At 38.9% G+C, this 26,613-nt stretch overlaps 1 protein-coding gene across 1 annotated transcript in view; it reads left to right on the top strand.

The window, feature by feature from the left end:
• col14a1a (collagen, type XIV, alpha 1a) overlaps positions 1 to 26,613 on the top strand; it is a 160,504-nt gene that overhangs the window by 41,370 nt on the left and 92,521 nt on the right. Inside the window, 17 exon segments of the mRNA XM_042490363.1 lie at positions 1,180 to 1,335; positions 1,636 to 1,755; positions 2,423 to 2,587; positions 3,374 to 3,538; positions 4,366 to 4,517; positions 5,446 to 5,575; positions 5,853 to 5,998; positions 7,347 to 7,476; positions 7,778 to 7,917; positions 8,370 to 8,496; positions 9,744 to 9,883; positions 13,119 to 13,251; positions 13,691 to 13,726; positions 15,061 to 15,203; positions 18,696 to 18,828; positions 20,798 to 20,920; positions 23,538 to 23,687. Coding sequence (XP_042346297.1) covers positions 1,180 to 1,335; positions 1,636 to 1,755; positions 2,423 to 2,587; positions 3,374 to 3,538; positions 4,366 to 4,517; positions 5,446 to 5,575; positions 5,853 to 5,998; positions 7,347 to 7,476; positions 7,778 to 7,917; positions 8,370 to 8,496; positions 9,744 to 9,883; positions 13,119 to 13,251; positions 13,691 to 13,726; positions 15,061 to 15,203; positions 18,696 to 18,828; positions 20,798 to 20,920; positions 23,538 to 23,687 — 2,289 coding nt within the window.

The following is a 26,613-nucleotide window of genomic DNA, read 5'->3' as shown; positions in this document are numbered from 1 at the left end:
TCATCCGATTCTGGACCATTTTACAGTTGATAGTTGACATAGTACAAAGAAGGGAACACAAGGGAAATAAAACAGAAACGAAGGTCTTGGGACTCGCCCAGGACATTGCAATTACCCAGTATGCACCTGAGCCACTAAACTAACATCTGTTGTCAGGGCGTAGTGAGAAATTAAACCTTTCACTCTGTGTTCCTAATGAAAACACTTAAAAACCTAGTCCCTTTTGTGTTTAGTTTGAATTGATTTTGGTGAACATATTAACCGTCAGCAGTTGTATTATCTGTCGACACATATTGTATCTCCCTCCTCTGTAGTCTTTGTCTTAATGTCCTTATGTGAACAAAAATGCAAAGTGATAATTCTCATTTTCTACAGTCAGCACTCTCATTTATCTTTATCATTTAGACACACATTTCCAACCTGATCAGCATGTTCTGGATTATTCACAATTACTTTTGGAGACTGATGGGGGATTTATAAGCAACTTTAAGTGGATGTTTTTATTCTTAGGATATCACAGAAGTAAGGATGACACGATAAGCAGTTGAGGAATTATGAAAAATGAAAGTGTGTGTGTGTCTGTGTGTGCGTACTTACCAAATAATGACTCATATCTGTCCATACTATTTAGGTTTCAGGTGTAGATATCCCTTTAAAACTGTCTTTGAAATGAAAAGTGAGGTTGTTTAGAGATTAATTTCAAGAAGAGGAGCTTGTGAGAGATACCGGTGGAAAAAAACACCAGAGTTCAAAGGAGCCTCTCAAAATGCTCTGTTTACATCATGTATTGAACATTTTCTCGAGCGAGATAAGGAGAGGCGATGCAGGATATTTGTCAGAGCTTGGACGGTTGACTAGGGTTCAGATTGTGTATTTGTACTCTCTTTGTGTCGTATGCTGTAAGCAAAGCAAATGGGCTGATTTTTCCTTTTGTTATGAGTTATTTTTCTGGCTTTGTGTTCAATAAAGAAAATCTGAAACCTGCAGACATGATGGGTGCATTTATTGTGTTGTCTGAGTTTTGGCTGAGAAACCTGCACATCAAAAGTAAAAGCACAATGTTTTTAATAGGACTCATCTTTTCAATAAGCCATTTATGAGTCATCTATTCTGTTTGTTTGTCCCAGGCTGTGGTCCGTTTAAAATTCATGTCAATCTGTCTTCTCTCCTTCTTTTTAGTTGATCAGTTCGTGTGCCACACTGAGGCCATTGCTGACATTGTGATCCTGGTGGACGGCTCCTGGAGTATCGGTCGGCTCAACTTCCGGCTGGTTCGCATGTTCTTGGAAAATCTGGTCAATGCCTTTGATGTTGGCATTGATAAGACAAGGATAGGTGGGTCCCTGCTACTTTCCCTCTTGAACAGATGGGTACACTGTGGGAGAAATATGGCCTTCCTAATTTTGTTTCAGTGTTTTTATTGCCTCATAGCTGTCACATTTTTACTCTCTTTGTATATCAGCCACATATAAGCAACAGCTATATAAGGTATAAATTCAGTGTGTGTGTGTGTGTGTGTGTGTGTGTGTGTGTGTGTGTGTGTGTGTCTGTCTGTCTGTCTGTCTGTCTGTCTGTCTGTCTGTCTGTCTGTGTGTGTGTGTGTGTGTGTGTGTGTGTGTGTGTGTGTGATTGTAGGTCTGGCTCAGTACAGTGGTGACCCCAGGATCGAGTGGCATCTAAATGCTTTCTCAACCAAAGATGCTGTGATTGATGCCGTTAAGAACCTGCCATACAAAGGAGGAAACACTCTCACAGGTGCTGAATTTCACAGATTTTTTATTTAGTTTATTTAATTTATCAAAAGGACAGCGTGTGATGACATTGATGATTTATAAGAAATTAAAACATGGTTGCACCAGATTTGGTGAGACGCTAATTTCCATCTGTACACTTACAATTAACAGACTGACGTACAAAAAAATTATATATAACAATACCGAACACGCGAAAAGTATATGCCGCACACAACAAAGGAAAGTAGGCAGACGCCTGATAGCATAAAACACAACGTGATGTACCCAATAACCACGTCTTTAAAGTGACCAAGTTACTTCTGCAAATGAAACCCACTGTGCAATGCAGAAGTCAGTATGAACCACACGATAACCTCAATTCAAGTGACCGATGCAGATATCTAGCACTGTAAAAAGTAAATACAAATTGCACCATAATAAATACAGTATGAAATACAGAAAAAAACTAAATTTAAAAATGATCATGTTACCAGTGCATATATTATAAAGTTGTTTTGCTTTTGACAGTGGTTTATGTTGTTACAAAGATTCAAGCCATTTCCCTTTCTTATTTTGTCTTCCTTTCTCCCCCCTAAATGAATTCTCCTGACTTTCATCCATTCTGGTCCCTCTGCCTCTCTGTTCCTCTCAATCATACCTTTTCTTTTTCTCCCTCTATCCCTTACCAGGCCTTGCATTGACCTACATTTTGGAGAACTGCTTCAAGCCTGAATCTGGCTCTCGGGTGGGTATACCCAAGATTGGGATCCTCATCACAGACGGGAAGTCCCAGGATGATGTCATACCTCCGGCAGAGAGCCTGCGAAACGCTGGTGTTGAGCTGTTTGCTATTGGTGAGGGAAAACACAAGCATACACCTGCAAAAGACAGTGGCCCTCATTTATCAGTCTAACGTATAAACCAGCACAGAACCAAGCGGAGAAATCATCCTGTGATAGGGTTCGCAAGTAATTCATGAAATGCTCTTATCTTGTGGATCACAGTGTAGGAATGAGCAGCCGCTGATAAATGTGGCCATTGAAAACAATCGTCACTTACATTCCCCACCCCAATATATTTACCACATGAGGGAGGAGAAAACTTTTCTGGAGATAGAAAACCAGACGTTCTGCAGGCCGCTTTAACCAACTGGTTCTGTTTGTCAGCCTGAAAAGTGTTATCAAAGGAAGTCAGAAAAACGCAGTAGGGAAAGAAAGCAATGCTGCGGTCCACAGCGTTATAGTGGATCATCAAACTCCAGCTGAGATTAGGATATTTGATTTATGCATCCATGATATGAACCGACCCACAGCCTACACATATTCAGAATACTCACCCATATATTATATTATACAGATATTGTTATGATATATATTTACCTAGAATATATAAATTACTAATACTTTTTAAATTATATAAAGATGCTTTGGCTTGTCAGTGTTTAAAATAAAATTTGCACACAAATTAGAGCCAACAGCAGCGGTGTTCAGCCTTCAGTCAGCCTGCAGTCAGTCCCACAGAACCAGGACACTGCAAGAGAGAGAGCACTGATGTAGGCCGTTACAACAGTGAGCAGTACACTAACAACGGTGTTGCCTCTAAATGTGATGCTAAAATTCATGTTTGACCTTGTTTCCCAGGTGTTAAGAATGCTGATGAGAATGAGCTGCTCTCCATCGCCTCAGAGCCGGACGAAACTCATGTCTACAATGTGGCCGACTTCAACATCATGAGCTCCATTGTAGAGGGTCTGACCAAGACTGTGTGTGAACAAGTGGAGCAACAAGACAAGGATATAAAACAAAGTAAGGGCATTATAACGTGTTGTACCACCATGACGGATATCACAAGTGCTTTTAGTTCGTCTGAACAGCCATGCTGGGAGGGGGAGTGAAAAGCCAGTTGTTATTGAAAGGGAGCGGGAGACACTGTATTGTCTAAATATGGGGAAAGAAAGTGCACAATTTCAAGACTGTCTCACCTGAGAGGCATTCATCGTGTTGCACTCAGGTGTTTGCATAAAAATTGTCAAAAATAGCTGGACAAGTCAGATAGTGCACACCCTGCACAGGTCCTTTCCCACCTTCACACAGAGATGCATTTTTATCCAGATAGTATGATAACAGTGAGTGATTGCACTCGAACCTCTTCTGATTTTATAAGGCCATTTAAGTTAGGCTAAAAAAGTTTTTTTTAAGTGTGATCACTTTGGGTCTTCCTAATGTATCTTTGCATGACTGGATTATAAAATATCACATTGAAATGACAAGCCTAAAGGCAGCTGAAGCTGTTGGAAGTGTTTATCAAGTCCTGTATATTTAGATAGAGCTTGAGTGGCCAGAGATTGCTGTACTTTCTCCATCCTCCTCCTCTTTCTCACTCTCTGCTCCAACAAGTTGTCATTTCTTTGGAAATAAAGATGCAGAATGGAAAAACAAGAAAGAGGATGTCCTTAAAGTTACACTGTAAATCCACTCTAGTTTGTTTTGATTATACTTCAACACTATCTCCTTTACTCTGATCCTGCTTGGGAGTTATTCTGCGTAAAAGTTCCTCACTGGGAGTAATTAAATGTTATGTAATGAAATCTGATTTCTTATCCTTTCCTTTTCCTCTCCTTTTATTTATTCAGAACAGATACCAGAGAAGACGGGGGCGCCACTCGAGCTGGTGACGTCAGAGGTCACGCCCTGGAGCTTTAGGGTTTCATGGAGCCACGCCCCTGGAAACGTAGAGAAATACCGAGTGGTTTATTACCCTGTTCAGGGAGGAGAACCGCAGGAGGTTAATACTTTGTTTTTTTTTACCTGGAACACAAGTGGGTTTATGTGCTGAAAACTAATTTTTATCCATTTAATTAGGAATAGCTGAGGGAATAAATAACCACAAACAAAGCACACATTGCAGTTCACTCTTATCTGAAGGTAAAACATGCAGACAGAAGCACAAGCAAGGCCTAAAAAAATACTGAGGTCAAGAGACTCAGCAGGAGCTCAGAGAGGAGAGTTTAGGCCGTGTTATGTGCTGTTTTTCCATCATATTTACTACACCAGAGGGAGTTACCGGGTCTTCCGGGCAAGTGTATGGATTGAGCTCAATTTTTCCCTGAGATGCTGGTGGTATCATTCATCCATCCCTCTCGCTCTCATCCCTCCATTCACAACTCCCGTCAACATCGGTGCAGGTGAAGAAGGCTCGCTAGAAATTATACTCTGGCTGATCGAGACACCTGCTTGATTTTTCCAGAACATTTTACCACAGAAACCATTAAATCTTTTGCTTAGCTAGGTTTACGGGGACCAGATGTTCTGGAGCCACATGTGAGGTGACCCTTCCAGCTGGCTCAGCGCGGACCTAATCTCTATCACAACTGTCATCCATACAGATCAAAATGAGAAAATATTCTTTTGCTTTAGACGTTTGTTCTTCAGGCCGTTCAGTAAATCGATTGTGTTTCCCTTCCTCTACTATTCTCTTTCGATCTTTCTTTCCTGCCCTGCTTTCCTCGCTTTCTTCTCTTCCATTTGTCATTTTCATGTTTCCCCCATTTATTGCCCCACTTTCCGTTTTCCCTGCCATTCTGTCCCCCTTTTTCCCTCTTCCTCCATCCATTTCGGCTCCCCATCTCTCTGTCCTCTCCCCTCCATCCATCTATCAACCCCCCCCACCGCCTGCACCCCCCCCTCTCCCCACTCACGCTCCTGTACCCCAGGCGGTAGTGGACGGCAGCGAGACTTCAGCAGTGTTACAGCATCTCAGCTCTCTCACTGAATACCAGCTGGCTGTGTTTGCTGTGTACGCAAACGAGGCAAGTGAAGCTCTCAGAGGATCAGAAACAACCCGTAAGTTTATTCTTACACACAAACACATATGCAGAAATGTACTTACAAAACCTCACACCAATGCTTCAGTCAACATCTAAGATCACAAGTTGATAACAATGGCTTATGTTGCATTGACATATTAAAAATGATGCCCTGATGATACAGCAAGATTAAAGCGTCCAGGAGGACAAGACAGTGGTTTTTAATCAAGACCAACTGAAAAGACTCTTGTTTATTAGTATGATTGAATTGTGCTGTTTGTTTATCTGTGTTTTGTGTGTTTGTGTGTATGCAGTGGCCCTTCCCACAGTGACGGGCCTCCAGCTGTTTGATGTGACTCAGAGCACCATTAAGGCAAAATGGGACACTGTGGATGGAGTTTCTGGCTACATGCTGCTGTATGCGCCGCTTACAGATGATGGAGAGCTGGACGAGAAGGAGGTATTGAAAGAAATGGACAGAAAATGTAAAAAGGAAAAGGTATACAGTGGTTAAATAATTCAGTTCATAGTTTTAAACAGCAACTTGGCAGCTCAGAGTCTTAGAGACCACCTCCAGTAAAAATCAAGTTCTTAACCTTGTTAACATTGCCATGTGGAGCATTTTATAAGCTATAAAAGGGAAATGAGCAGTCAACACTATGGCTGAGCATTTCTGCCTTGGAGTTGTAGTGACAGTCTCAAAAATGCAAATTCAGTGAGGGTATTCATACATCACATACGAACCAATCCGTCAACTATCAGAGAAGCCAGGTGCAAATATGTATCAATAGTTTGTAAACTAACTTATCAGCGCTGATGTTCATGTTCCACAACGTTTATCTAACATAACATGACGTCAATCATGGATAACACCACTCACCCCCTGCATGAAACTGTGGGGGCCTTAATCAGCTCCTTCAGTAACACACTGTGACAACCACATGGAAAGACGGAGCACTTCCCCAGGCCCTTCATTTCAGACTCTTTCATAAGACAGCGTAACATTACGTAACACTGCTGTTGTCTTTGCCTCCATCACCCAACACTTATAACACAATAGCTACTTAGTTCTTTATTTACCTAAAGTTATAATCATTCATTTATTCATAATCAAACATATCTACATGTGCATTTTCTTTTCAATATCCTTTATAATTATAATCTAACATTTCTGTGCAATTTCCTACTGTTGTTACCACTTGCTGTGCAAGAATAGTTACAGGCTTTTACACTAAATATGCAACACACCATGTGTGTATAACAACTGTCCTGTGCAACTGTTGATCATGGACTATTGATCATGTATCTGCACAAGTGAGAGGTGTATGTACATTTACATGTATCTCAATTTTTATTTGATCTAGTTTTTTTCTTTTTAATTTTTTTTAGCCTTTTTTCTCTTACTTCTTACACTTGAGCTTTTGTGATTTTCCTTGTGTGGGATTCATAGTCTTATCTTATTTCATTAGCAACAAACTATTGGCTGTTTGACAGTGTAGTCAAGCCAAAGGATCATGTAGTCTATTACCGTTAAGTTTCTAACATTGTAGAAGGAGCAGGTATACTCTAGCAGCAGCCAAGCAGTTGAGAGGTAGGTGGTGATAGAGGCAGGGACTAATCTGCTTATTCATAAATCTGGTGTGTAGAATTAATCATATGCCATTCGAAGGGACGGAGGGATGTTTTTTATGGAAAAACATCTCTTAATATGAAATTGTGATAAGTCAGTATGTACGTCTTTAATCAATGCCAGGAGAGAAACTTAAAGTTCAGTTTTAAATGTTTGTATTTGTGTGTATTTTTCTCAGGTGAAGGTGTCGGATGCAGTGACAGAGTTGGAGCTGGATGGGTTGATCCCTCACACTGAATACACCGTCACTGTTTATGCCATGTATGGGGAGGAGGCCAGTGACCCCATGACAAACCAGGAAACTACATGTGAGTCACACACAAACACACGTACAATTTTTAACTTCTGTCCCCATGAGGGCCCTCATCCTGAACCTTTATCCCAATCTTAACCTAAATTAAATTTTATATATTGACTTATTGAAAAATAAATCGTAACCCTCGAGCTGCCCTTAAGAGAGGAAAACACTGGACAAATGTTCTCTCTTTTCAACACGTTCTCACACATGTTCTCACTCTCAAAGTCTAAAACTCAAATTGCTACTCACAAAGCTGTAAGTGTAAGAGCTACAAACATGTTTCAAACAAAAGCTGTTTCTCTTTCTCTCAGTACCTCTTCGTCCTCCCAGCAACCTCCAGTTCTCTGACATCACTCACAACTCCGCCCACATCAGCTGGGACCCCGTGCCCAGAGGAGTTAAAGGATACCGCATCATGTGGGTCAAGACGGATGGATTAATCATGGAGGAGGTGCGTTTGACATGCGTTACGCCATGACTTTATGTGTTTAAGATGTCATTTTTTGATATGATTGTTTTTGACAGCATTTTAATTTACGAGCGTATGTGTCTGAATGAGAAAGATGAGGGGGAAAAGGAGAGAGGGAGGAAAGAGCATCGAGAAGATTAATTAGTGTCCAGTGCAAATTGTTTTCCCTACTGACAAACTTGGCCTGTAGATCAGTTTTGCCAGCCCCATGTACACTTTGGAACCCTGTCAGTATGTCAGCTACTTGTGAAGTTTATTTTGGCGAAAAGGCTGGTCAACTTCCAGTTGTTGAGGCACTGCTCTGAACTACAAGAACTAGAAGAAAACTTTACAAATAATTAGTGGATTTATTTCCCTTTTCACTGACCATGATTGCACTTTTGTATTTTTGTGGGTTTTTGTGTGGATATGTCATGTCTCTGTTTTTTGTGCAGGTGGAGGTGGGTCCAGTGAACTCTTATGACCTCAGTGAGTTGACGTCTTTGATGGAGTACTCAGTGGCCATCTTTGCCCTGTACGAAGAGGGTCAATCAGAGCCGCTCACAGATGGATTCACCACCAGTACGTCACTTTTTTAACTCTTTAACTTTAATATTTAGAAGATTCTGTAGATTCTGCTTGTTTTGGGGACTCATTGTAAACACTGAGTTCAAAAACAGGCAGATTTAGATAACTACTGTTGGTGCCAGTAGTAATTATAAAGTACATTTGTTAATTTGTTTTTCTATTATAGTCCAATTTGTCTTCTACATCTGTGTTTTGATGTTTCCCTATCACCATCTCTGCTGAGGACCATTTTGTCTCAATTTCCTGAAAATAATTGTACCAATACCATTAGAAGGGAAACTATTTCTCTCAGTGCCAAACAGTGTTGAATTGTATTACGCCTACTGGTCCTTCTTCTGTTTTGGCAGTATGCCCGTCTCATTTACACCTCGGCATAATAGCCCAGTCACATTAAAAGGTCATTTTGCTGTCCCTTACTATTCCGTCACGCTAACAGATATTGATTTGTAGGAATATCCCTTTAAGCAATGAGCAGCTGGGCTGCAGTGCTGAGTCAGCTGAAAGGAATGTATTTCTGGCAAGCGTCTATTAAACTACTCACTGTAAAGGGCCTTGTTGATTTTTTTTTATTTATCTTTGCAAACTTTGTTCAATGGACCGGGATTAAGTTAGGGAGCTTCATGAACTAACACAAATATATCAGCACTTTTTATGCTTTTAAAATGAGGATGGGGGAAATGGTGGGAACCTGCATGACAGGCGCTCACACCAAAAGTGCTGTTATAAGTTAAGATAGTTGCTGATGTTCCAAACTGACACTAGCTTGCGGCTATATGGCTTTTACATTCAACTTGTTGCATTAGTGTGCATGTTTTTCACTGTGTTTCAATGACAGACGGCTTTAATCTTTCTGATGTTCAGTTCTTGGCAGCTGTAGTTATTTGGGGAAGCAAAAAATGAGATAAAGAAAAGCAAATTTTTGTATTTGTATTTTAATCAACCACGCTAAGCGTGGTTGCACCGCAGCATTCAATGTTTCATGCAACATTTCCATGAAAGTTTCATCAAGCAGTGCAGTCCCAACCAAGCTCACTTTGGTCAATTCTCCTTCTATTGCCTAGTAATGCGATGCATGTGCTGCTTAGTGGGAGGCATTAGAAAAAACTAGTGCAGTACACTGCAGAAATATCACAGGAACCTACAGGAAAAGCACACATTATTAGAAATGGTGTGCAAATGACAACTTAACAAAAAGTAAAGAAAAAATAATATACAAAAAATGAACTCTCCCTACCTTCCAGCTCCAGTTCCTGGTCCTCTGGATCTACTCGCCAGTGATGTCGACACAGACAGCTTCCAGGTCAGCTGGGATCACTCTGCCAATGACATTGTCCTCTACAGACTGTCTTGGGCTCCGTTCGCAGGTGGCGACACAAAAGAGGTCAGTATTAATAAAAAATGGTATGTGAAGGTGTTTGCTTCAGACACAGTTTTCTTGAAGATGTTTATGCACCCACAAAAAATGAATTGTGACAGTGAATATCATCCTCACAGATCATGTTAACAGGGTTCCCATGGTCTAAAATGATTTCAAATTAATAGCACAGAAAGTTTTAAATATTTATTGCTTTGGCGATTGTTATACACATTTTGATGTCCGGATAAGCCATATCTCGCCATTTTGTTTGGTTGTGGATCTACTTATATGGGTGAAGCCTCTTGATGAGACATGACAGCAGTCAACCTTCTTATAGCATCACATATTTTGAGGTTCAGGCAAGATTGCAAAACAATTATTGACGGGTCCATAAGAAAAAAAAAGAAATATATGTATAAAAATTGTCAAAATCATAATCCAATCACACATCAAATGGCACTTACATCTATCTGTCTTTAGATTTTCTATCCACAAAAAGAGGGACACCTTTGATGTTTTGTGTAGTAGCCATTTGTGGGGGTCTGGTCTATTTGCGTAAGCAGCCAGTTGGCAGTGGGAATTTCTAATGAGCGAGTAAAATTAGCAAGCTCTAGTTTTTTCCTTATCCACAAATACCTGGGAGGTGAGTGTTTAATAATGTATTGCTGTATCCCAACACAGCCATATCCTTTTTACATTACTTAAATTCATGGAAATGGGGTAAAATGTTGTGGAAAAGTTATAGAAAAGTTTTGACCAAAAAAAAAAAATGTGTGGGAACCCTGCATTGACAACACTATAGGCATGAAAGTCTGAGTCCTCGGTTCACCTGTGCGCTAGCTACAAACTTGTATTATCACTTCCTCAAGCTGACAGATACTACACCAATAACCTGCATGGATTTTGATTTTTTTTTTTCATATAGCCAGGGGTCCACGTATTATCTCTGTTTCCAGAGGAGGCTGAGCTCTATATGCTCAGATAAATGGGAGCCTATAGACTTGCATATAAGCTTAACAACACTACTGGTAGCTGGTAAAACCCCTGGCATGGCTGAGTATAAATAAAGGCTGAATAAATCTAGAAATTAATGGCTTGGGTGTTTTATTACCATGATCTGGGGTTTAGAGACAGCTGGGCGGCAGCGATAGAGCCCTTAGGTCTGTGTGAGTGTGTGCGTGTTTGTGTGTGCATGTTGTGTGTCTGTGTGTTTTGCTGAGAGTCATCAGAGCTGAAAATAACACTCTGGGGAGTTGGAGTGGTGGGCTGGTAATTCCGCCAGCACAGAGAAAGGGATCTACGCAGCTTTTCTCTGTTTCTCACCCACATACTCTACACATGTACACACATAAACACACAGCTGCCGAACGCTCTGTATTGTTATATCTGAGAGGAGATTAAACATAATTCAGTCAAGCAGCCACACAAAAACAGAGTGAAAGATTACCCAGATTAAAATATATGATAATGTACGGCTCCATGAGAAGAATAAATTATATCAATGTTGATCGTGCTGTTTTGTTTGGATTTAATTTGTTTTACCAGCATCCAGATACCTTTGAGAAAACAGGTTTTGGGCCTTTTTGTGCTCTTTGTTAATCAATAAAATGTCTGTTTGACTCCACTCTTTAATCAGACAAATACCACAGAGGGCAATGCTGTAAAATAAGTAAATCTATCTCAATAAATGCAAGGAAATGTTCAAAGAAAAGCGAGAGAATGAATCACTAAAGATGCACTTGCTCCTGGGAAAGCAATAATGGCCTGCCCCACTGCTGAAATTAGCATGTAACTGTGCCTCAAAGGGCTCTCTAAAGAAACAAATTCCTGCACATAATATGGTTATTGAGTCATCTACAGTGAATTCCAATTTCAGTGTTGCTCTCCATGGAAGTAAGCTGTACTCTTGATGACCTCTTTGTGTTTACCTTGGGGTCTGACTCATTTTCTTGTGTTGGACAAATTGTAGTGGTCGTTTGGACTCCTGCAGCAGCAATTGATCCAACTGGCTACGCTGTTGTATTCAGGAGAAACCAGACATTTCTGAATGACTTAAATTATTCAGCCTTTATTTTGACAAGGGATTATACTGAGACCAAGGTCTCTATCTACTGTTGTATTGAAAGACAAAGAAGTTTGAATGACAATGAGTTTATTGTATTTATTTTATATCTGGGTCGAACTGACCCCTTTGTTGCCATACAATTATAAACAAACAATTGTTTACTCTAACTAACAGAAAGTAAATAATACCAGTTTTTGTCAGATGACATTAATTATATGAGAAATCATGTTTTACAAGAAATAAGTTAACATTTTGTGATGTTTTGTGATGTGATGGTTGTTTTTACAGTAATTGATTCTTGGGGTCTCCGGGGATTCCAGTCACGAGTCCTTGTATTTTAAATATGTGGCAAGATGAGGAAAAACATAATAAAAATATAGTAAGGGCATCTAAATGACAATCAATGAATTTCTTTCTGCATCATTTATTTAACATATTATTACAACCAACTCCACATACAAAGTACAACAGTTTGTTTTCATAGACACCAGCTTTTGAAAATATGTACCACCATTTCCTGCTGTTTTCTTGCCTGAAATCATGAGCACTGAGGCAATTTGTTATTTTATGTTTTTAGCAGCTTTCTCTACTAAAACTCAGTGGTGACCTTGGTTTTGAAAGTCTGGTGTTGTACTTAAAGTATAAATAAGCTTGTCAGGATGTTGGTTAATGCCCAACATTTTTATCACATCTTGAGGGTAACTTAGGAGACTCTTCCTGTTTATCTTATAATGAATATAAGAATAACAAATGAACATGCCACACACAAAAAAGTGATCTTAACAGCACATTGTGAAAGACATGATTAAAGGTATCGAAAATTATTTATTATTTTTTTTTATTATTTATTATTACAATTATTTATTGATTGCTTGTTTTCATGTTTCTTTTTCTCTAATTCCCAGTCAAGTTTGGTTGTCACTACAGAGACTTTAACTTTCAATATTATCATTGGCCAAAACTCAGATTAAAACACCGAATGAAAGTGTGACATGACGATTAACTGACAACTGTCTCCTGTAATGTTTTGACCAAAATGAACTGTTGAAGAGAGGTTATAAAACAGCAGGAGCACACAGTTGACATGTTTGAAAATATCATCCAACCTCCTTGAGGAGTTGTTTTATTTGGAAAGAAGATTTTGTTGGAAGTCAAATGAAATATAAAACTTGTATGTGTGTTTCTCTTCTGTAGGTGGTCTTGAGTGGAAGTGATAATAGATACATCCTGACCGGTCTGAGTCCTTCCACTGAGTATGAAGTTATGTTGACGGCTGTATTTAAAGATGAATCGGAGAGTGACACCGTGTCTGTTATAGAGACCACATGTAAGTGACATTTGACTCACGGCTGTTGTGTTGCTGACTTTACTGCTTTATATGATCAATACACAACTCAAAAAAAGTCAGAATCTAAAAACTTTTCCAGAGATAAGAGAAAGAGACAAGGGTAATTTTATAAATGAAGACACTTGCAGGGATGTCAAAATTATCCAGTGACCTAACTAACCCTCTTCACTGAAGTGCAACTGCCTGCTGAGAATAACAGACCAGTCCAATCACATTAAAATGAGTATTTCTGAGCTCACAGCGTGGCTCTGCATGAGCCCATTTGCATTGACTTTGTTTGTTGCACCTTATCAAAGAAGAAGAAAATCTATTTTCCTGTCAATGATTTGTTATGTATTTCTGTCTAATTACCTTAGTTATTGCTACAGGGAGTTGTTGCTGAAAACTTCTATTATCTGTTTTCTCTTTATTTTTCTAGTGGCCAAGACAACAACGATTGCTACGACGCCCGCAAGTAAGAAATGTCCAAATTGTTTGTGTGTAATGAAACATCAAACTCAAAATTGTACATGTATAATAATGACCAAACGCTAACTTGAGAAGATGTGGCACAATTGGCATGACATGTTGGATAAAATTGTGCTGTGAAACGTATATTTTCATTATGTTAGGAAAGTGTTGCTTTAAACATTTTTGCTTGCATGTGTCCAGTGGGCAGCAGGCTAAGTGGTACTTGCTCTGAAAAACCCCCCTCGCCTTTTAAAGACGCTGGCCAAATCTTAATCACGATTCAAGCCAAGGCATCTGTCTACAACGTCTACTGCCATTCAAATATGAAAGGCTCTACTAGTTTCCAAGACATGTTCTTGTTGCCAGAGTGCAGCCGCAGTTCTAGCAAGTTCCCCGAGCAGAGTTTTGGTCTTTGTCGCTAATTTAGTTTCAAGAAGCAAAACCAGAATTACTGAGAGCTTAAAAGAGCTGCTCCACACTGTCTGTTCTGACTAAAGTTGATGAATGCAAAACTGAAACATTGATTACATTCTCAAGGAGGATTCACCTTATGAAAAAAGTTTGAAAGCCCTTTTGTGTTTCTATAAGTGTGTTTACCAAGTTGGCTTCACCCAGAGACTATAGTTCAAACTTCATTATCTCAGAGGCGACCCGGAGGCCATCTGGATTGTGTTCTGTATGAGGAGCAGGCCACAGCTAATCGAGTCAGAGCAGTTTCTCCACTCAGGGCTTTAAAAACTTTGAAAAAGCAACATGTCTCCTTTTATTTAATTCCCAGCTCACTATCCTAGAAACTTAAAAAACAGCACATCTGCTTTGTTTAAAACTCCAAGAGCTTCTGTGAAAATCACAACTTAAAGTGGTCGGGTAAAAGACAGCAAGTCGCCTCTATTTTTAAAAATTGAGGCTCAGAGTTTAAGGCTGCATTATGTATGGAGCCCTCACACTGGTTTGCATCTACCCAGGACTGCTTAGACTTTAAAACATGCCCACTTGGTTTAAAGCAGTTATCGAGACTGATGAAACACAAACACTTTGTTTTGTTTCAAACTCGAACTGTTCCTGAGAAAAATGAAGCTCTATTTGGGCCAGATTTTACTGCAGCTCTATTATTCAGCGTGTTACAGCTGTCTAAGCATATTGGCACTCTGACAGTCACTGTTGTGATTTTCTTTTGCATACTGGCATTTTGACTGACATTTTTCTGATTCACAGTTTACCGAACCACATTAAGTGTTGAGAAAACATATCTTAAGCCAAGATCTTGTGTAAATGTTTCATATATATCTCCTGCAGTAACTCAGTGCACTAACTTTTGTCTGTGGTGTGGTGTCACAGTGGCACGTCAAGCTGTGAGAAACCTTCTGCTGAGTGATGAGACCACCCAGAGCTTAGAGGCATCATGGGAGCTTGAAGACCCCCATGTGGAAAGCTACAGGATCTCCTATGCCGACCTCAGGGGTGACCACAAAGAGGAGTCTGTGAGTTGATCAAGTTGTGAGCTACAACTGTAAAAAATCAATCCTTCACAAAAAATCAAGTACAGATTTAAGAGGTTTAGGGGCGTGTGCTATAGTTGATCTGTGGTTTTGTGCAGTGTTTTCTGATCTCTAAAGTCCTTCTCTAGACATGTTTTTTAAGTTTGTTAAAATATTCTGCTATAATTAATATTTGTATTTTGTTTGTTTTCCTACATAAAAAGTTCTTAGCCACATGGCTCACAGATCTGAGTGTGGTGAACGTAAGTGCAATATATGTACTGTATATATGACTCACCCCATATTTTGAGAATCTGACTGGTAAATTTTGACATTGATTTTTATTCTTAATTTTTATGTAATGTTACATTTCAGAGAATGGAAAAATGGAAAAATGTGTGTTAACACTTACTATGCTAATGTGAACTTGCGCTCTCTGTACTGACATGTCCGCTCTGTATTGGAGGTTTCAGGGTTTTTTTTGCTGGTGTTGTGTTGAAGTCTGTCACTCCATTGATATGTGTTTCTCTAATCGAGCTTGTCTGGGGTACATTTGAGTCTGAAATTTTAGGGAAGTGCATCTCAAGGAATGTTAAAACACCCCTCATCAGTATAGTCAAGGTCAGTCATTTTTGGTGGCATAAACAGAAGAACAACACATTATTGAGTGTAGGGTGACTTCAAATATTTCTCTCTTTTATGCGCTATTTTATATCCGTGTCTATATTTTAGAAAATCTCCTGCCTCATGTTCCTCTGCCACTTTGGACATTGTAGCTCTCATGCACATACATGAAAACACACACAAAGTTCTTCCATAGTGAGCCGTGAACACTGATTATATGGAATAGACACCACTGAAGTTGTATTCGGAGGAAGATTCTGGTTATTTCACATCTCCAGCCGACTGGATGGCACTGCAGCGGTCAGTGTCGGGTCATCTGCTCCAATCAAAAAACTGATTACACTTTTAGTCCCGGTCCACTCAGCCTTTCCTTCCTGATTCCTCTATCTGTGGTAAGAGCCCTTGAGCTCAGTGCCATGTACTGACCCTGATCACTGATGCACACACACACACACACACACACACACACACACACACACACACACACATAAACTATATATATATATATATATATATATATATATATATATATATATACACAGACACACACAAACTCTCAAACTCACAAACATCTGTCCCTCTATCTCTCTATTTTTCTCAGTTTTCCCTCCCTCCTGTCGTCTTCTCTGTTGCCGCCTCCCTTTACTTTCCTCCCCTCTCTTTCCCTGCCCCCTGTTTTAATTTCCCAACGTGGTGTCAAGAGCCGTAGAAGATGGAGAGGCCAGGCCAAGCCAGAAGACATTCCATTATCTTTTCAGCAGCCATTTACCTCACTGGGAGCAGAGATGGAGGGCAGCAGAGAAAAGAGCAAAAGAAACAAAGGGAGGTGGAAAAAGAAACAATAGCTAAACAAAATGGGAGAAAGGCTTAAACCTGTCCGCTGGCTGATAGATAAGGGTTGTTTCAGGTCGCGCCTCGTTCTGAAAGTTTGGATGTGCTTTGATGTGGATGTGTGTGAGAGACAGATAGACAGCAAAAGAGACACCATAAACAATTCTCTTTGTTTAATAAGCTGGTTGTGTTTGTTTATGTTATTTCAATGTTTGAATGTGTGCGCGTGTGTGTGCCTTTCTGCTGTGACACTGGCAGGTGTTTCAGCACCGCAGTCAGAGTGGACAGCTCCTCCAATCTGATTGGCTGTGAGAGATTTACCTGGACCTCTCTAAATGCACTTCTCTCTCTGTCTTGCACTTTCATTCTAACACACACACACACACACACACACACACACAGGCTTACATTGGGCTGGGGATCAGTGCTGTTTGCACAGTAAAGAAAAGTTAATCTCTCTGCTGTTGTTTATGTTAAAGTCTTGTTTTGGTAAAGCAGACAGTTAAGAACAGACAGATGAACATTAGAAGATGTTTTATGTGCATATCAAATAGTGTTTTGGTTTACAAATAAGTTAATTAAACAGGAAGCAGGAAAAAGTTTACTTTTATTTAAGGCATATCAACACAGTCTTCATAGACAGAAATTTTGCTTAGTTGTCATAAAATTGTAGATGCAGCATAAATTAAGTGTAAAGCTCAATTTTTAATCCAACATGAACAATACTTCGAAAGTTCTCAGAATAACAAACATTAAGACATCTACAGTTCCATAACAACTGAGCAAATGTCATGTGCTAATAAGTGGTTGAAAAGCAGAAGAACTAATTTCTATGGACGGATTCTGCATATGTACTGGAAATGAAATAGCACTGCCTTGTAAAGGGAAGGAACGTCTTACTCTGCATTACTCTGCTTCTGATTGGCTTACCCTGACACTCCTGCCCTAACTCTAACCAGTCCCACTCCTCTCGCCCGAACCAATCCAACCAAGAAAGGTGACGAGTACTAGCCAATCAGAGGGAGAGTAGAGTCGGTCATTCCTTTGCTACCCTTTGCTTACAGAACGGGAAAGATTATGGTATTTTAATTGTTCTGATTTCCATTTGTAGTCTAAGTAGTATTGACCAATCAGGTTTCAGCAGCAGGTAAACTGTCCATGTGGAAGGGGCAGTTTTTTTAAAATTGCCTGCATTCATATGCAGATAACTGCATGCTGATGTTCTGAAGTCTTGGTGTGAATATCCATTGGTGTCTCTGTATCGGCCGTAGATATTGGCCCTTGATTGCAGAGGCTGAATAGTCTGCAGATGATAGCCGATAGAATCTGAGATTGCATTAGAACAGCGGGAACCTTGAGTGGGGATTGCACCGTTGCTTCCACAGTCAGGAATAAATTGTAAAGCTTATCTATAGAAAGTATCCATCTGGATTTCTTTTTTAAATGGCAGCTTCGGTTTTTATCAGGTTTCTTTATCTTAGTGTCAGTGTACCACATATTGTTTTTGTAGGGTACTTTGACATTTTTAGATAAAGAGGTACCTATTTGTATGAAGAAATAGTTTTAGAATGTACGGATGCAGAGAAAGAACTTCAACACTTATAAGTTAAAACACAGCAGTAATGGGTTTTTCTCTGCTTTTTTTTTTGCCTCACTGTTGGCCTCAACTGATTTTATTGACTCAACTGAAGTGAGCAGAATTCTTGAACAGTTGTGGTTCAAATCCCTGAAGGTATACATAACATTCTGCAAGCCCTTACTGTTTCACCTAATTAGGCCTGGCCTTAATCTTTCCCTCCAAATGTTCCTATAAGCCAGCAAAGAGCAACATATTCTGTGTGCAGTCTGCTATATGGTGCATGCATCCTGATGCTTGTGTGTTTTTGATTTGTATGCCGCTTGTGTTTTGGGCTTTGTGCAGGTTTGTCCCAAGTGAACAGAACTTGTTATTGTTTTACAACTCCCTCTTCTACACTTTAAAATGCTCCCCTAATGTGTATATGTGTATATATGTGTCTGTGTGTGTGTGTGTGTGTGTAGGTGTTAATTTCAGGTGGTCAGAGGAGAGCAGTGCTTCAACCTTTGCTGTCAGACACCCAGTACAAAGTGACAGTCACTCCAGTGTACACCGACGGACAAGAGGGCATCAGTGTCTCTGTCATGGGTGCAACATGTAAGCCACAAAAATACATAGACACACACACACACACACACACACACACACACACAGACTCTAAATTATTAACCACGAGGGTCAATTCTCGGTTTTCATTATACAAAGATGCAGTTTCTAGTTAAAGAGAACACATCAGACAAAGCTGAAAGCAAATGAAAATTAATTTTATTGCAGCGTGCAGAATGTTCATTTGCATTGCATTAATTTCATGTTCATCTACATTCCTGAAGGAGAATTTGAATTAATGCGCTGACAAATAATGATGCGTCCTTAATTGTCTTAACGACGGCCGTTATTAATTACAGCAGCTCCTTTCATTAATGGGACGATTAAATTATTTTGCTCTGCACTAATTGATTTTCTCAACCATTCTCTTGATTACCTCTTATGAGCAGTAGTGATTGTTTCCTCGTACAGAGAGTTGAAATGTCAGATGAAATTTGTCATCTTATTAGATGGGGGGTACTGTAGCTCGCCATATTGCAAATGAAAATCTCTTCTCAGCGTGGAAAGCAGCATAGTCGTAAATCTGAGCCCAGGCATACTCGATAAACAGTAAGTTATTATCTGAAGGAGGAAAAAATCAGGGTTTGTAGGAATATACAACCATGTGATAACTCAAATTTAACCCGTCCTATCACTGTTTAGAAAATAAGTTTTACAGTGTTACCATAATTTAGATTTCACTGTATGTAAAAAAATGTACAATTGGACCATACAGCGCTGTTTATCAGCAAACTACACACAGAGTGCTGTGTCTATTTTAAATTGTAATCAACAACAAAGACTGAAAGTCATAAGCCATGATAAGGCTGAAAATTGATCATCGCCACTTTTATGGACTACAATAGGTCTGTAGTACCAAATTTAAAACTGTCAAGTACTAAAATACGAAAAGGTTGTATCAAATGCCTCCTCCTACTGGTACTATTCTTGAGAGCGGAGACAATGAGTTGAGTTGAAATTAATAAGCATCCTTTTTTTAATATTTTTTATTTTATTTTATTTTTTTTCTACCTTTAATGCATAGGACAGAATAAGTGTGAAACGGGGAGAGAGAAGGGATGACATACAGCAAAGGGCCAAGGCCAAGGAGTCAAATCTAAGATATATTTTCAAGCAAAATTTACAAATGCTTTCTGCATTTTGTTTTATGTCATTGTAAATGCAATGTCCTTCTGTTTTGACCTTTTAAATAAACAATAATTTGAAAATGCCATCTTTGACTTTGATCGACTGTTTCACTGTTTTCTGACATTTTATTGAGAAAACTTAAAAATGAATCAGCACATTTATTCAATATTATGTCTTTTATTTATTAATTATATAGTTAGTTTTAGCCCTGCTCTACATATTCAAGACTGATTTAAATCAAAGTTTTGCTGATTTTATACTGCATTTTGTTTAGGCAAATTTCTTGTGTGGCTTCTTACATTTAGACAGCATTTATTAGGAACCCATGACGACATAAGACCTTCGTAGAGGATTTGATTAATCTTTCAAAACTGTCTGTCCTTTTTATATTTTGCTAATCATTTTTTTTTTAAGATTACATTTCCCTGTGGAGTTTTAAACCTCTTGTAGTTATATGGGGACGTTTTTTCTATGAGTGGGTCCTTGTTTTGTTTATCTTGTGCATGCACATTGGTGACATGATACACACTGGAATCAACTGTAGTACACCATTACACCGATCAACAGGTGGTAAAACACCTAGTTATGCTGCAATGCTCCAATAATGGCAAGGAGGAACAAGACTATAAACTAGTAAACATGGATGTTAAAAAAATGATTTTGCAAATGTTTTATGAGGAAGGATTTGCAATGATACATTTGCACAATGGCACAATGCATTTTTGTGTGTAACACTAAATGCAAACATAACTTTTGTCTGTTTACAAGAAAACTTCCAAAGTCAAGTTCAGAGAATCACTACTCTTTTCTGATTTTGTTTGTGCTTCGGCAGTACCCCTGCTGTCTCCTGAGAACCTGCGTGTGTCAGAGGAGTGGTACAACCGCTTTAGGGTCACCTGGGATCCACCTCAGTCTCCTGCAGTGGGTTTCAAGATCGTCTACCAGCCTATCTATGGTACAAACCCACACAAAAACATGCACACACACACACAGAAGCAGACACTAATGCACTCATGCTAATCCTAACATTATGTGTATAATCAAGCCATAATCCCCCGAGGATGACTTGCAAATTGTAAAGATTGTAGAGATTTTCCTCAATCTTTTTTCCTTCTTTTATTTATTGTGATGATGGAGCAAACACATTCACATTTATTATATTTTGTGTTTTCATACCACACAAGTACACCTTTATATATTATGTATACTTTAGTATACACACATACACATACATACACACACACACACACACACACTGAGTCACTGTTAGACAGCTGTTAGTTGTCAAGCACAGGAGCTCTTTTTTTTTTGTCTGTGCTTTGCCCGGAGACTCAGGCTCATCCAAACACACTAATCTGCTGGTAATGGGAGGACTCACCAGCAGCAAACCTGTGACAGGCCCATATAGCACCTGAAAAAAAAACAGACTGCTCTTGGAGTGGTTTGGCTTTCCTGATAGTGACTTCTCAGTTTTTCTTTATAACAAGATGCTTGAGGCATCAAGTAAAATGTCAGTGATCCAGAGCTGAAATAAGACATTACCCTTCTTTATTATTTATTGTCATGAAGCATCATCAAAAGCCCATTTTCACTGTTCTGCTGCTTCACTAGTGCTAATTGTTTCATCCTTACAAGACGAGGCTCCAAACGTTATAGTTTCCATGTCTGTTTTTAGTCATCTAAACGCCATTACTACTTCTCTGAGGATTCAGCTTCAAGCAGACAGGCTGCATTAATCTGATTTAAGGTATTAAGTTGAAGTGAAATTAATTTTTACCAGGCTGCTGTTTTCACTTTGAGAGTGTTGGTACATGGATAGAAGAAAAGTGCCTGTGTGTGCGAATGCCTTCAAAGGGAGACAGGAAGAGAGAACGAGAGAAAGATACCTCCGCTATATACTTCATGTAAATTAAAACCTCCTAAATGTAGCAAATACATTACATGCACACATATCTCCAAACACACATACATGGAGACACAAGTATACACAGTCTGTTTCCTATTAAACAATGTTCCAGTGGGTGGTGTGCTGTAAAGATAATTGCCGCTCCTCCTTTATCTGTTTTTTATTTTTCTTCTTGTATTGGGTTTGTTGTTGTTTTTTTTATTCAGCCCTTTGTTATATGTTTGCAGGGTTAATATTTTGTAAAGCACTTTGTAGGGATTGTTTAGAAAAGCTGCATTAATAAAGTTTGTTTGTTGTTATTATGATGTATGAGTATGTTCTATTTTAGTGGCCCAGAGGAATGTGTGTGTGTGTGTGTGTGTGTGTGTGTGTGTGTACGTGTACTTCTGGGTATCTTTGTTTAGTGCAGCCAGCTCGTGTTTACAGCAGAGATGGAAACAGTGCCATAGTTCAGTAAGGCTCTCCATAAATGCATGCATTCATGTATGTCTGTGTGGGCCTGTGCATATACATGAGATGATTGTAATGCAGTTTACTATGACAATGTTTGCAGATTATCCCTTGAAGTTCTTTAGAATTTTTGAAACAATAGTGTCTTGATTTCAGACAGCGGCAGACAAAAGCAGCCTTTCATTTTTGGCATGGCGACAGTCGATTTTGGCAGCTGAAATAACAACTCACTAGCTGATTTTATCAGCCGTAGCTAGCTAATTAAACCCGTGTTAATGTAGCTCCGTGAACTGCCCGAAAATGCCGTCTCCAACTTCATACAGTAAATTATGTAAACATATAAGGCTTAAAGCTGCATGTACCATGTAGCAGGCCAAAAGACACCATCCTCACCAGCTGATGATCCATAATGACAACCTGAAAATACAGAAAGGACATTGTTCTTGTCTTATATTGTAGAGCTTTAGTTTCAGTATTTATAAGTATCATAAGAAAGATTAGACTAAGTCATTTTAACCTAAAATCTATTCGACTGTGTGTTTTTTTGTTTGTTTTGTATGGGTTTTTTTATTTTTATTTTTTAATTCACCACTGCTCTCTGTATGCTCGGGTTGGATGGTTTGCTTTTTCCACCCATAAACTAAACTCTTGTCTATACTGATCTGGGACGAAGGGTGTTTAAGTATGCTGCTCCCTTGGCTTGTGATTAATTGCAAAACTACCTGAGTCTTCAGGAGCTGGTATCATTGGATGCATTTAAAGCTATTCTTAATTACCTTGAAGACAGCACATCTGGTTGTAGATGCTGTGAATGTTTTTTGATATCTTGTAATTCTGTTATTTATTCTTTAATTTGAAATTGTTATGTTTATATTACATCCGTAATTGTCTGATTTGTGCTGCTGACTTTCTTGATCAGAACACTCTTGAGAGAGTTTTTTATTCTTAGTGAGTTATTCTTAGTTTACTCCTGGTTAAATTAAGGCTAAATAAATTAGAAAAAAATGTAGGATTAGGAAAACTAATGTGTTGGGTACATGTAATACTGTCTCGGGACAGCAACACAATGTGCAGGACCTAACCCACCAAGTTTCAACTGAGATTAAAATATTTCTGCAAAGTATCAAATTCCTCTTTTTTTGTATCTCCTGATAAACTCTTTGATTTACTCTGTCCTTCCTGTCCCTGCTCATGTACACGTGTGTGTCTTTCTCAGTTCCAGGACCAGTTTTGGAGACAACAGTTGGTGAAGATGTGAACTCCATGCTGCTTCTGAATCTACTCAGTGGGACGGAGTACAGTGTCCAAGTGACGGCTTCCTACCCTACAGGACAAAGTGAACCACTGCTGGTGAATGCTAAGACATGTAAGCATCTCTATCATAAATCATATGTAAAGACCACTCACACTTTGCTCTAAGAGTAGGTGTAAATTGTTGATATGATATCTGATTGTGGAAAAAAAACCCTTGGTGTTTTCCTTTGTAAAAATGAAACCTCATCTGGCACTTGTTGACATGGTTTTGGCATGACTGTAAACAGAGGAGGCTGTCTCACTATTTGCTGTGGTTAATAATGAAAGTGAGGTTTGTGAAAGTGATATTCTAAATGTAATTTTAAATTGAACTTTCAGTGATGATAACCTAATTTACTTTTGGAAAGTCAGAGTAAATTTTGAAATCAGACATTCCAAAATGAGCCCTAATCGGGATGTCGCCATTACCTTAAGTTTCCAGTGTAAATTTGTCAGTGTGACTATTTTCTGCAGCAGCAGCAGCAGAAAAGCAAACTAGTTTGAGGAAAGGTACGACGTGCATATTAACTGCCTGCTGATACTACACACTCTAATTTCCAGTGAGACTTTAGCAAACAGACAGATTGAAGGATATTAATATTTCCCAGTCAGTCAGTAAGAACAATCCTTTTTGCATATAGATTTGGTATCAGTAGGTGCAGTAAGAACTGATGCAGGTTTTACCATCCCTCACATCTAAATCAAATAGACTGTAAGAGAGTGAGGTAATAAGAGAGTGAGAGAGAAGTGTATGCAGTGTAAAGATGTGTGAGCATGCATGTAAGTATGTGCTCTTATTTCAAACCCACTCTGGCAGACTGTCAGAGTTGAGCTGTGTCACTGTATCACTAAACATTTACATTGTCTTCTTGGCTTACTGTCTCTCTGCGAGCGTGTGTGTGTTTCTGAAAACTGCTGTATCATTTCTTACTTTTAAATCTACTGTTGTCTTCTCGGCTTACTGTCTGTAGGACAGAAGGGACTCGCTGAATGGTGGAGCATCAAACGGGATGAAAACATACATAATCTAATTTCAATATGTCATGAATTTCTCAAGCACATTAATGTATACAACAAAAGGAGATTGATTTTGTTAAGCTTTAGCTTCATAGAACAATCTTGAAAAATAAAATGTAAAGACTAAATGCAGAGGGATTAATCATTTTACTCATTGTCAGCAATTAAAAGGGTGTTTCCTTAGATACCCAGATTTTTTTAAAAAGTTTGTGCGGCAGTGATGTGCCATCCTCAATATGTTCTTCAATCAATCAAATGTAGGATGAGTGACAACTCCCTCACTCCCTCTTGTCTCTATACAGTTCTCATAATGAAAAATGCTTTTATAAGAAGGTAAAGATGAAATATGAGGCAGTGACATGTAGATTAATAAGCCCTCCATATTTAAACTTTTCACTCTGTCCCTGGTGTGGCACTTGAAGTTCGTGCCTCTACGTCCAGCTCACTAAATTTAATAAGACTTTCTTGGCTCTTTATAAGCCCTGTTTCCATTCATACAGTGCTGTATGTATAATAACTTTATATACATTTCAGATGTATCAGATTTTCCCATATTACATGGGCCGTATTTAGATTCATCATCCATATTTTTTCCACTGGAGGAACTCTGATTTATTAAGGGGGATGCATTCAGTCATTTGTCATTCTAATAAGGGAGATACAGTAACATATTTCCCCGGGTACACTGCATTCATTGCAGCTGCACCATGGGAGCCAGCTGGCATGTTTACACCAATAAATTACACATACTAGCATGTAGCATAAAATGGTAATTATTGGTACCTTGAGGGCCATTGAATGAAATGAAACTGTTTCCCCCAAATGAAGTTTTATGCAGTTTGTGTTGAGGTGCTGAAGCTTCAGATACACAATAAAAATGTGTTTTTCTCAGGACCACTTAGGGGTGCTCATTCAATCTGGTCTTGAGAAACTTCATAGAATTAGCACAAAAAATTGAAACCAAATGTCATTTTTTTCATCAAAAGTGAGAGAGCTGTGTCTCAATTCTGGACACGGCTTTCGTTCCAAATTGAACAAGGTGTCCCAAATGAAGTGGTCTTTAGTCTGAAATGTGTCTGTGAGGGTAGACTAAGTCATAGACACACCATATGGTCCACCATGGTTAATAATGATAGTACTCATGTTATTTTGACCTTTCTGATAATTGTATGTATTTATTTATTTATTTTATTTTACTTACCCCTTCTCTCTTTTAATTCTTTTTTTTCTCATTTTAATGTTTTTCTTCTGTATTTAAACTGAGTTTGCTTACTTCCACTTGAACCTAATAGTGTACTCAGTAGTGTCTTAGATGCCCCTCAAAACAGTAAATAAATATTAAGTTTTCCTACTACAAATAAAACTGTGAAATAAAGCTAAAATATTTTGCCTAAAACCAACATTTTTGCTGTCAGCAATTGCAGTCAACAATTTTGCCAGTTTGGCTGTCCAGCCTGAGCACTCACAGCATTTGAGTCCAAATGCAGAGCTTCATGTTGGTCATGGACCTGCTTTTTTCCTGTGAAAACATGCCACAATGATTTTGTTTGAGAAAAGCACCAGTCTAACTCAGTTTCTTATTGTATTTACACACGCGCGCATCTATGTAATTACACATGTCCGTACTCATATTTTGACATGCACATCTGTGAATGTTAGTGTGCATTTTGCATGTCTGTGTATGCAGGTGAGTTTATGTCTTCTATCTTTGCTTAACATTGAATGAGATGATGGATTGTCATATACATTATTCACTACTATTTGAAATAAGGCACCTGCCATATGGTCCCAGTGTAAAATATCCATTTACTCGAGCTAGAGCCAAGTTTATTTTATACCATCAGCAAATTCTGTTAACAAGGCAGAAAGAGAGAAAGACGGAGAGAGAGAGAGATTGGCTCCTGGGAGGTGTGCTTGCCTATGGTACACTGAAATCTCACTACCAAACAAGCTTCAGCTATTTAAATTGCTTGTGGTGTTTT

This window comes from Plectropomus leopardus, chromosome 7 (assembly GCF_008729295.1).
Source record: "Plectropomus leopardus isolate mb chromosome 7, YSFRI_Pleo_2.0, whole genome shotgun sequence".
Taxonomy (NCBI): domain Eukaryota; kingdom Metazoa; phylum Chordata; class Actinopteri; order Perciformes; family Serranidae; genus Plectropomus; species Plectropomus leopardus.
The sequence above is the reverse complement of the archived record's forward strand: the minus strand, read 5'-3'. Positions and strand labels throughout refer to the sequence as shown.